Raw genomic sequence first — 12,320 nt, 5'->3', positions numbered from 1 at the left:
GCATGTCGGTGTGTGACACACATTATATGTTCCTTAAAGGTACAGGACCATTAAGCCTTTTAAGATTTAAAGCATAAAAAAAAAAAAAATTCTTTGGCACCAGTAGAATTTTATTTATTAGCCTTGAAATAGGGAATTCATAATATGATATTACCAATGTGATCAAAATTCACATTTACCTGAAGGGTAAATTTTCTAAAGAACAGATGGACTTGAACTACTCATGGCAGCGACAGTAACAAACCACACACTCTACGATAGTGACATCATAGATCATGTGGGGAAGCCCCCAAACAGGGATTCTGGGAAACACACAGTGACAGCCAATCAGAGCAGAGGGCCACAGTGACATCTGCTGGCTGGTGTCTCTCTCTGGCTCCTCATCCAACATGGCTGAAAATTCTCCATGTTTCTCATATAGCTTGTAAACTTTAAAAGGAAATTTTGTCAAAACTAATGATTGCTCAGTCTGTGTGTGTGTGTATGGAATGTGTGTGAGGGGTTGTGCATGGGATTGCCATGATTATGGTGGCTAAGCAACAGTCTAGTCATAGGCAGATACACATATCCACAGACTTCTGACTTCAAGGTACCAGTAGATTCAGTAGATTCTCACAAATCCAACAAGACCAAGCATTCATGATATGCACACTCTTAAGGCTATGAAATTGGGCTATTAGTAAAAAAAAAAAAGTAGAAAAGAGGCTGTTCACAATAATAGTAGTGTGGCATTCAGTCAGTGAGTTAATCAATTGTGTGGAACAAACAGGTGTGAATCAGGTGTCCCCTATTTAAGGATGAAGCCAGCACCTGTTGAACATGCTTTTCTCTTTGAAAGCCTGAAGAAAATGGGACCTTCAAGACATTGTTCAGAAGAACAGCGTAATTTGATTAAAAAGTTGATTGGAGAGGGAAAACTTATACGCAGGTGCACAAAATTATAGGCTGTTCATCTACAATGATCTCCAATGCTTTAAAATGGACAAAAAAAAAAAAAAAAAAACAGACGCATGGAAGAAAATGGAAAACAACCATCAAAATGGATAGAAGAATAACCAGAATGGCAAAGGCTCACCCATTGATCAGCTCCAGGATGATCAAAGACAGTCTGGAGTTACCTGTAAGTGCTGTGACAGTTAGAAGACGCCTGTGTGAAGCTAATTTATTTACAAGAATCCCCCGCAAAGTCCCTCTGTTAAATAAAAGACGTGCAGAAGAGATTACAATTTGCCAAAGAACACATCAACTGGCCTAAAGAGAAATGGAGGAATATTTTTTGGACTGATGAGAGTAAAACTGTTCTTTTTGGGTCCAAGGGCTGCAGACAGTTTGTGAGACGACCCCCAAACTCTGAATTGAAGCCACAGTTCACAGTGAAGACAGTGAAGCATGGTGGTGCAAGCATCATGATATGGGCATGTTTCTCCTACTATGGTGTTGGGCCTATATGTCGCATACCAGGTATCATGGATCAGTTTGGATATGTCAAAATACTTGAAGAGGTCATGTTGCCTTATGCTGAAGAGGACATGCCCTTGAAATGGGTGTTTCAACAAGAAAATGACCCCAAGCACACTAGGAAACCAGCAAAATCTTGGTTCCAAACCAACAAAATGAATGCCTCGCAGATGTGAAGAAATCATGAGAAACTGTGGTTATACAACTAAATACTAGTTTAGTGATTCACAGGATTGCTAAAAAAGCAGTTTGAACATAACAGTTTTGAGTTTGTAGCATCAACAGCAGATGCTACTATTATTGTGAACACCCCCTTTTCTACTTTTTTTTACTAATAGCCCAATTTCATAGCCTTAAGAGTGTGCATATCATGAATGCTTGGCCTGGTTGGATTTGTGAGAATCTACTGAATTTACTGGTACCTTGTTTCCCATGTAACAATAAGAAATATACTCAAAACCTGGATTAATCTTTTTAGTCACATAGCACTACTATTATTCTGAACACTACTGTATGTAACAACAGTAGGCTGGTGGCTGCTCCCACCATCTCTTAACACAAGCAAGACCTGAGCTGGGTGTCACCTGCATGCCAAACCAGCGTGCACGTCAGCCACGCGTCGTCACACATCACCGCGTGCAGCAGCCACACTGATGGCTTCACACCTTCTCCAGCTGAGTGCAGGTATCAGTCACATCCTCCACTGACATCTACACTTCAGCAGCAGTGGTGCTGGACAGCGCCTGTTACTGTATATGTGACAACTGCAAAGTCCACATGGGATAAGTCACTGGATGTTTTTTACCAGGCAGCTTTGCAGAGAATGACGAAATCTATCATCAGTGACAAGGACCATCCTTTGTTCGAGGAGTTTGAACTGATGCCCTCGGGGCGCCGTTACAGAATGCCTTTTGCAACAAAGAAGGTGTATAGGGGGTCATTTGTGCCTAATGCAGTCAGTCTACTGAACAGGTGCTAGTGACGTTATGCAGAAGTTATGCAGTACATGAAATTGGATGAATTTTTATGAAACCATTATTTATTGTAATTTTATCTATTGTATATTAACTGTCATGTTTTGTGATTGTCTAAACTTTTTTGTGGTGAACCACAGACAAGTTTCCAGTGAGGTGGACAAAGTTTAATCTAATCTAATAATCATGGCTGATTATTGCAAGAAAACCCGCTAATTTTTCATTTATAATAAAGCACATGCACCGCACAGGTTTCCGACGACCTGGCTTCACTTCACCAACTCCAAAATGTTTGTACACATGGCTCACAGTTCGCCTACATGTGCAAGCATTTGGCTGTCTACTTGTCATGTGCATATTTTAGGTCCCTTTTTCATGCCGTTATGCTGTACATGAGGCCCAGGACCATAGAGACACCTCTGAGCTGTGACCTCATGACTCCAGAAGGTCCTCCCGGGTGTCTCTGGATCTCAAAGGCCTAGGACACAGAGACATGAATGTCCCAGCTGAGATCAGTGAATGTCTCCACAAGTTCAACACTTTGACTACATACAGAGACACTTTTGGTGGATGAGTCCAGGAAGTCACTGAAAGCCTGGATTTTTGTGTGGATCCAGGACCATCGTAAACCCAGACACTCCGATTCCTCACTCAGCTTCTTGAGTGCTGCAGCCAGAGTCCCTCTGTCACAGATGAATGAAAAATGACTTTGCAGTGATCAAAACATTTACAATCCGTGTGAAGCCTGAGACCAGAAACCTGAACAGAATCTCGTTTGCCTGTGAGCATCAGTCTGCTTAAATCGCGTCATTCTACAACAGATGGTGTTACTTTTAATATGGAACAGACAGGTGGACAAAGAGGTGGACAGACTGACTTTGGGTGGTCGTGTGCGTAGAACGGAGCTTGAAGGATCCCAGCAGGGAAGACGATGCCGTTCTTTGTGGGCATGTAGTAGGCGTTAACTGTGGGAGGAGTCATACTCCACCTGCAGGAGGGAGGAGAGGAGGAGTCAGGCTACCGTTTTCCAACAACACCAGCTCAGATGTACACGATGGAACAGTCTGCATGTCACCATGTTTTGTTCCGCCTGTAGTCCAGCGGGCATCAACCAGTGTGAAGCCAATTCCAGCTCTGACTAAAATCAAAGCTCTATTTTTGCTGTTGTGTTGCCTGTCTGTGGGGTTGTTGTTGGCCTTTGTGTGGTTGCTGTTGTGTTGCCGGTCTGTGGGGTTGTTGTTGGCCTTTGTGTGGTTGCTGTTGTGTTGCCGGTCTGTGGGGTTGTTGTTGGCCTTTGTGTGGTTGCTGTTGTGTTGCCAGTCTGTGGGGTTGTTGTGGAAATGATAAAGATGTTTTGCCGGACTGTGTGTTGTTGTTGGTCTTTGTATGTTGTTGTGTTGCTGGTCTGTGTGGTTGTTGTGGTAATGATAAAGTTGTGTTGCCGGTCTGTGGGGTTGTTGTGGAAATGATAAAGTTGTGTTGCCGGTCTGTGTGTTGTTGTTGGTCTTTGTATGTTGTTGTGTTGCCGGTCTGTGTGTTGTTGTTGGTCTTTGTATGTTGTTGTGTTGCCGGTCTGTGTGTTGTTGTTGGTCTTTGTATGTTGTTGTGTTGCCAGTCTGTGTGGTTGTTGTGGTAATGATAAAGTTGTGTTGCCGGTCTGTGTTGTTGTTGTTGGTCTTTGTATGTTGTTGTGTTGCCGGTCTGTGTGGTTGTTGTGGTAATGATAAAGATGTGTTGCCGGACTGTGTGTTGTTGTTGTTGGTCTTTGGATGTTGTTGTGTTGCCGGTCTGTGTGGTTGTTGTGGTAATGATAAAGTTGTGTTGCCAGTCTGTGTGGTTGTTGTGGTAATGATAAAGTTGTGTTGCCAGTCTGTGTGGTTGTTGTGGTAATGATAAAGTTGTGTTGCCAGTCTGTGTGGTTGTTGTGGTAATGATAAAGTTGTGTTGCCAGTCTGTGGGGTTGTTGTGGAAATGATAAAGTTGTGTTGCCGGTCTGTGGGGTTGTTGTGGAAATGATAAAGTTGTGTTGCCGGTCTGTGTGGTTGTTGTGGTAATGATAAAGTTGTGTTGCTGGTCTGTGGGGTTGTTGTGGAAATGATAAAGTTGTGTTGGCGGTCTGTGGGGTTGTTGTTGGTCTTTGTATGCTGTTGTGTTGCTGGTCTGTGGGGTTGTTGTGGAAATGATAAAGTTGTGTTGCCGGTCTGTGGGGTTGTTGTTGGTCTTTGTATGCTGTTGTGTTGCCGGTCTGTGGGGTTGTTGTGGAAATGATAAAGTTGTGTTGCTGGTCTGTGGGGTTATTGTTGGTCTTTGTATGTTGTTGTGTTGCCGGTCTGTGTGGTTGTTGTGGTAATGATAAAGATGTGTTGCCGGACTGTGTGTTGTTGTTGTTGGTCTTTGTATGTTGTTGTGTTGCCGGTCTGTGTGGTTGTTGTGGTAATGATAAAGATGTGTTGCCGGTCTGTGTGGTTGTTGTGGTAATGATAAAGATGTGTTGCCGGACTGTGTGTTGTTGTTGTTGGTCTTTGTATGTTGTTGTGTTGCCGGTCTGTGTGGTTGTTGTGGTAATGATAAAGATGTGTTGCCGGACTGTGTGTTGTTGTTGTTGGTCTTTGGATGTTGTTGTGTTGCCGGTCTGTGTGGTTGTTGTGGTAATGATAAAGTTGTGTTGCCAGTCTGTGTGGTTGTTGTGGTAATGATAAAGTTGTGTTGCCAGTCTGTGTGGTTGTTGTGGTAATGATAAAGTTGTGTTGCCAGTCTGTGTGGTTGTTGTGGTAATGATAAAGTTGTGTTGCCAGTCTGTGGGGTTGTTGTGGAAATGATAAAGTTGTGTTGCCGGTCTGTGGGGTTGTTGTGGAAATGATAAAGTTGTGTTGCCGGTCTGTGGGGTTGTTGTGGTAATGATAAAGTTGTGTTGCCAGTCTGTGGGGTTGTTGTGGAAATGATAAAGTTGTGTTGCCGGTCTGTGGGGTTGTTGTGGAAATGATAAAGTTGTGTTGCCGGTCTGTGGGGTTGTTGTTGGTCTTTGTATGTTGTTGTGTTGCTGGTCTGTGGGGTTGTTGTGGCAATGATAAAGTTGTGCTGCCGGTCTGTGGGGTTGTTGTTGGTCTTTGTATGTTGTTGTGTTGCTGGTCTGTGGGGTTGTTGTGGCAATGATAAAGTTGTGCTGCCGGTCTTACTGGTCTTTGTTTGGACTTTTCCTCAGCTGGTCGGCCATCACTCGGGCTGAGAAGTTGTAGAAGTTCAACATGTTCTGGAAAAAGCTGTCGTCTAACACTTCATACTAGAACACAATAAGATCAGATCTTCTTTAGTGATGCAGGTTACAATAATTTGGAATTTTAGTTGAATGTGACTGGACTTCAGATTTCGTGAGTTCTTCAGAGCCAACACTGTCAGTAGGCGTGGCCTCACAGGACTTTCAAATTTATTCATCACATGCAATTGTACAGTTAAAAGGTGCAACATGAAGGTGCGACTCGCCCAAACTGTGCACAAAAAAAGAACAAATTACCAAACTATTTTTTCAGATGTCCATTGAGGACAACACACTGATGGACCCTCTGGGTTTGAGTAGATGTTTCTAACTGACATGACAACCACTGTTCAGTTTCATTAGAAATGTTCTTCTCAGACAGGCCCTCCTCTCAGACAGGAGGGCCTAATTTCACAAAACACCCACCGACTGTAACAGTCTTCAGAGACTGGAGGTACTGTACCCATCTGGACCTGCTCAGCTAACTTGCCAGTGGCACCCACCCACAGAGTTACACAGTGATGATGGCTGATGTTCATCGGTTAAGAGATCGGCAGCGGCTGTCACTGTCAGCTGTCACTTACCCCGTCATAAACATCGTCCAGCTCTTTGGGGTCCAGAATGAATTCCGGGAAACCAATCATATCATAGATAGCATCTGCCTAATGATGGAGAAACAAATCCCAGAGGACATTACTGTCAACCTGCCTGCCTTCTCATTAGCAGCCTCTCTACATGTCTGTCCACTTGTACGTCTACCTTCTCTTTGGCAGCATGTCTCGTTTGTTCATCCATCCAGCTGAGCCTATCCAGAGAGTTTTTAAATGCCGAGCGGATCTCATTAATCATCTCCTCGGCCTGAGGCACAGAGACAGGTACAGAGACAGCTAGGACACAGACAAATTCAATCCGAGCCAGAAGGACGTAGCTGTCCCATAGACACCACATGACTGAGTACTTTGGCAGATAGAAGTGACTCACAATCTCCTTGCTGTGTTTGTCAAAGGTGGCTTTAACAAAGAGAGCTCCAAGAGCGAACCCCAAGGTGTCATCTGTGTTCCCAATACACGTCTGCCAGCGGGGGGTGCAGGACTGAAACCAAACCAGAGACAATCAGGAGCAATTAAAGCATTTTACTCTCTGTTAGATTGGGTTCCAAACACCAAAAACCCGATGTGACCAATAAGAATGACTTACAGCCGGTTATAATCATAGCCAGTGACAAGTACCTTCTTACTTCCATAAAGGCTCTCCAGCAGTTTGTCCTGAGCATTCTCAAAACGCTGGTCCAGGCTCATCACACACTTCTGGACCAGAGTCCACATCATGTAGTTATTCAGGAGGCTGCACAGAACAGAGTGGCTCTGGTGAGCGGATCAGAACCCAACAACAAAATATCCATGAATACTTTTAATATGGTGGCTGTTTGCTGCTACTGCTGGTGACGAGGCCACCCTGGTGCCAGGTGGTAGCCCTCGCTCCATCAGCTGGTCTCATGTTTCATTTGTGTGGTGGAATCCACACAATACAACGTAAGACAGGAATACACTGAAATTTCACTGACAGGACAGCCACAGCTGAAAGAGTTAAATCATCAGCTGTACAGGGCGGTGAGAGAGTGAGTCGTCATCACTCTGGGGGCAGACAAGGAGGTGTTTCCTCATGGAATCTATAACCATTTAACTCACCATCTATGGCATAGGTGTCAAACTGATTCCAGAAAGGGCCAAGAGGGTGCAGGTTTTCTTTGTAACCACCAGCTCCAGCAGGTGATTTCACTGATGAACATCACTTTGAGCAGATGGGAAGAGTTCATCACTGAAATCACCTACTGGAGCTGGTGGTTACAAAGAAAACCTGCACCCTCTTGGCCCTTTCTGGAATCAGTTTGACACCTATGATCTATGGTCTAGTGACCTTCAGTCTACTTACAGAAGGATCAGACCTTTGTTCCTCCAAACCTGCACCTCGTGCCACCGCAGTGAGGAGGACGGCTCGGTCCTCACAAATCCCTGTGCTGTGTGCAACTGTACAAGGCTGGAACAAGGTTCTTCTGGCTGATTCTCTTCTCAACTATGAACAACCAAATGTCGGTAAGACTGGAAAGGCTATGAATCAGGTGATCGGCCGTATGGAGCAGGAGCTTCCCCTTTTGCTCTCACTCCTACTCCTCTCACCTGGAGCCCTCTCTCCTCTCCTACAGTTTACTCCCTTCTCTTCTCCTGTCATTTTCTCTCCTCTCATCTGTCCCTCTGCTGTCGATGCAGCGGTGACCATCCAGCTGGATGTCTCGTCACGTGTCCACAGGCTGGAGGTGAGTTTGATTGACTCTGAGCTGTGAGGTCTCAGGTGACTTTGTGTTCCTGGGCTGATTGTCCAGGTGAGTTGTCAAGTCTAACCTGTGGTCGGTTTTGTTGATGAGGTCAGACACCTGCTGCAGGTACTCCCTGGCATAGAGGACAACCGCTTCACTGTCATTCAGCTCCAAAGGAGACAAAGAGGACAGCAGGTAGTCCAGCCAATCCACTGCTGGAGCCAACATCTGAAACAACAACAACAGCACAAACATCACACCACAGCTCTGCTTCCTAGTGGCTGTGCAGGAAAAGCTGCCAAGTCATAATTTACTTTTAATGAAATGAGACATTTCCTGTTTTATTTACCACAAAGATGAGGAAATGAAACACAGTGTGCTTTAAAAAGAGCAGAGCAGCTTGAAGTCCTGAACATCAGGATGGACACAAGGTTCAAACAGGTGACAGCTGAGCCACACCTCCTTGAAGAGGTTTTAAAATGAACCGGGGGATTTATAATCCTCAGTGTGGGGACAGACTTCACCACCTCACAGCCGAGATAAAATCCTGATCCCTGCTGTTTGCTTCAAAGACAGCTGAGACACAATCAATATGTGAGGACGCACGGCAGCAGAGGACACACGTTTGCCACATCAGTTAAGAAGTTTTTTTTTCCTTGAGTGGGCAGATTCTAATGTTTCGGTGGTGAGGTGTGTCAAAGCACTGTGACACAATCAAAGTGGGCAACCTGAGGCAGTGCAAAAATCACTCCCTAGGACAAGAGAAAATGTCCCCTACAGGCTCTAAGACACATCAACCAGAGCATCAGTAACTCATCCGGGTTAAAGCTATAGTGCATCCGCAAACTATTTCATTTTTTCCACATCACGTTACCGGTTGCTCACACATGCAGCACTTGATATAACATGCTAAGTTAAGGATTTCAAACTCAATTAAACGAGCATGGCCATAGTTTTTCACGCAAACTGTCGCATGGTTCCCTTGTTTTTAGAGGTCTGCTGTGGAAAGCTGGATATGTTTTGGACAGGTATATGACTTCCTTTTTTTTCCTTTGACGTTACCTTTGTAGATTTGGTCTAATGAATTAAAAAAAAAAAAAAGAAAAAGAAAATTGCCGCTGACAGGGTGGAAAGTGCCTCTTAAATTGCACTATTGTGTATTTTATTTTCTTGAACAGTGTTAATGATTTTCATGCTTCAATTTGACAGAGCGGAAAAGGCACTTGCACGACCTGTGTTGTGATGGAGAGTAAACTCTTCTTTAACTGGTACAGCCCATCTCGACGACGCACCTCATCTCGACAGATAAGTCTGTCGAGATGAGGTGTGTCGTCGAGATGAGTTTCCTTGCATAATTGCATATGTGTGCACTGAAAAAATTACTTGACGAAGTTCGCTTATTTTGATGGGCAAGTAAATGTATAAATTGTTCATCCGAACATAGTAACGTATAAAATCTACTCACTATAAAACGATAAGCATTTTTAACCTGGAGTTAGCTTATTTCGACAGGCAAAATATACGAGGTCTATTAGAAAAGTATCCGACCTTATTATTTTTTCAAAAACCATATGGATTTGAATCACGTGTGATTACATCAGACATGCTTGAACCCTCGTGGGCATGCGAGAGTTTTTTCACGCCTGTCGGTTACGTCATTCGCCTGTGGGCAGTCTTTGAGTGAGGAGTCGTCCACCCGCTCGTCGATTTTTTTCATTGTTTAGGAATGGCTCAGAGACTGTTGCTTTGTTTGATAAAAAATTTTTCAAAACTGTAAGGCACAACTGAGTGGACACCATTCAATAAATTCAGCTGGTTTTCGGTAAAAATTTTAACGGCTGATGAGAGATTTTGGTCTGGTAGTGTCGCTTTAAGGACGGTCCACGGCGCCTGACGGCGATCTGCGCTTCGAGGCGGCAGCGTCTCGCCGTTTCAAGTTGAAAACTTCCACATTTCAGGCTCTGTTGACGCAGTTAGTCGTCAGAGAACAGAGAACTTTCAGAAGAAGTCGGCATGAGGAGTTTATTCAGACATTCCATTGTTAACGGTCATTTTGTAATGAAAGAACGTGCGGGCAGAGTCGCATGTCGGGCCGGACCCGACCGCGGGGGGTCGCGGCAGGAAAAACACCTCCGTTGGAAATCTTAACGGGCAAGTTGGAACATGCCCAAGCTGTTAAACAATTTCTCAGTTACTCACTTGTTGAAAGCCATTAAAAGCCGCCTGAATTCTACAAATGGTTTTCAACACGGAGGTGTTTTTCCTGTCGCGGCGCACACAGATTTGCCGAGTCGTCACGGAAACGACTCGGCGAATTTGCGCGTACGTCTTTCATTAAAAAAATGTCCTTAAACAGTGGAATGTCCGCATAAATTCCTCATGCCGGCCTCTTCTGAATCTTCTCTGTTCTCTCACGATGTCCTGGGTGAATTAAGCCTTAAATTAGGATGTTTTAAGCTCGAAACAGGCCGACGACAGCGCCTGGAAGCGCTGCAGTACGTCCCGCTCCGTGGGAAGTCCTTACACCGACAGAAACACCCCATAATCTCTCATCAGCCGTTAAACTTTTCACAGAAAACCAGCTTAATTTCTCGAATAGTGTCCACTCTGATATTCCTCACAGGTCCAGAAAAAATTTTGATAAGGCAACGCGCGCCATCTCGAGCAGCGTGTGAAACAAAGGAATTCAGCCGAGAGGGCGGGACCACATCTCACTCAAGGCCTGCCCACAGGGAAATGACGTCACCGACATGCGTGAAAAAACTCACGCATGCGTACGAGGGTTCAAGCATGATTGGTGTAATCACGTCATTCAAATCCATATAGTTAAAAAAAATAATAAAAGGGTCGGTTTATTATCTAAGAGACCTCGTACATATACATACATTTATGCTCCTAATGTAAAACAAAGAAAATGTTACTTACTAGACTAAAAATACACTGAATACAATTAATACAAAAAAACCTTGACAGAAAAAAAAAACGCGCATGCGCAGTTGCACGTCGAGCGAGTTACATCATCTCGATAGGTGACGTCTTCAAGTCCGGGGTAGAGCAATGTGCGCATGCACAGTAGCACGACGCACCTCGTCTCGACGTTCATCTCATCTCGACAGGACACTGGCGCATGCAATCACACAGACAATTTTGAAATGTTCAAAAAAAAAAAAAAATCCTTCACGCTTAAGGGTGATTCTTTAACTACGGGCACTATTGGCCTTGTAAATAAAGCGTATAAAAGCGCCTTGGGGCAACTGTTTGTTGTGATTTGGCGCTATATACATGTGCTCTGATGTCACTGTTTATCTCCACAGAAACTACCCAAACAAACAATCTTTCATACAAACTGTTTAAAGGGACATTACAGTGTTGTGGTGGAAATTACGGCAATAGTGTGGGACAACTACATTTTGTTTAAAAAAAAAATCACAACAATTGTATGACATTGAATACCCCAATTATGTTTTGATTATTTTACTGATATTTTATTCAGAGATATTTTAAAACATTAGAAAAAAACGTTTCTTTACCATTCATTTTTATCATTGAAGATCAAAAGTCTGGGTGTGGGACAAGCACAAAACGGCAATATTTGCATATAATGATGCTGAAAAAAGGTGAAAACATCATCATAGACTACTAGAACAAATTTCTTAACACACTTTCATTGTAAAGATAACTATAAAAGTGTGAAATTTCCCCTTGTTTCTGTTTTTCATACAATATGATCAAAGGACATAAGTGCCCGTAGTCTAAGAATCACGCTTAAATGCCGTGGTATGTGGTGCGATCTAATCACCAACACAATGTGCAGCTCATCAAGTCGAGTAAAGAAGAAGTGAACAAAGCGAGTTCAGACGGAAGGAGCGCAGTTCGGCGGAAGGATTATAACAAGATGTTAAATCTCTCAAACATACTTTAACAGCTGCACACACAAGAACGAAAGAACACAACTGTCTTTTGGAGATGTCACAGCAGAGGGTGTGGAAGGGGTTCAGCAGTTTGTGCAATCAGGTTTCTCTCTCTCAACAGCTAGGGCCAACAGGTTTGATGACCCCTTGTTCTAAACCATGTGGCATGTATTGGTGGTGGCGACAGGGGCTGGTTAAGTTTTGGACTTTTGTTGTACCTTCAAGCAGGCTGAGGACTTTGTGTTGTTAAATTCTATCGACTGTGGGCCAATAAAACACATACAGACTAAAGTCAGCATCATCAGGTTGCTGAAGAGCCAGCACTCATGCACAAGGGTACATCAAAAAGTTTTCTGGGTGAAGCTTAGAACTTGGCTACCAGTTTCCCACCACAACGAGAACCGCTCGCC

General features: G+C 43.9%; 1 protein-coding gene across 1 annotated transcript in view; it reads right to left on the bottom strand.

The window, feature by feature from the left end:
• The window catches only part of ece2b (endothelin converting enzyme 2b), a 144,807-nt gene that overhangs the window by 46,078 nt on the left and 86,409 nt on the right, over positions 1–12,320 (bottom strand). Inside the window, exons 9-15 of the mRNA XM_034168696.1 lie at positions 8,085–8,227; positions 6,915–7,029; positions 6,667–6,777; positions 6,445–6,543; positions 6,270–6,347; positions 5,609–5,712; positions 3,310–3,420 (exon numbers count right to left, since the gene is read on the bottom strand). Coding sequence (XP_034024587.1) covers positions 3,310–3,420; positions 5,609–5,712; positions 6,270–6,347; positions 6,445–6,543; positions 6,667–6,777; positions 6,915–7,029; positions 8,085–8,227 — 761 coding nt within the window. The remainder of the gene's footprint in view (positions 1–3,309; positions 3,421–5,608; positions 5,713–6,269; positions 6,348–6,444; positions 6,544–6,666; positions 6,778–6,914; positions 7,030–8,084; positions 8,228–12,320) is intronic.

This window comes from Thalassophryne amazonica, chromosome 4, assembly GCF_902500255.1.
Source record: "Thalassophryne amazonica chromosome 4, fThaAma1.1, whole genome shotgun sequence".
Classification (NCBI taxonomy): domain Eukaryota; kingdom Metazoa; phylum Chordata; class Actinopteri; order Batrachoidiformes; family Batrachoididae; genus Thalassophryne; species Thalassophryne amazonica.
The sequence above is the reverse complement of the archived record's forward strand: the minus strand, read 5'-3'. Positions and strand labels throughout refer to the sequence as shown.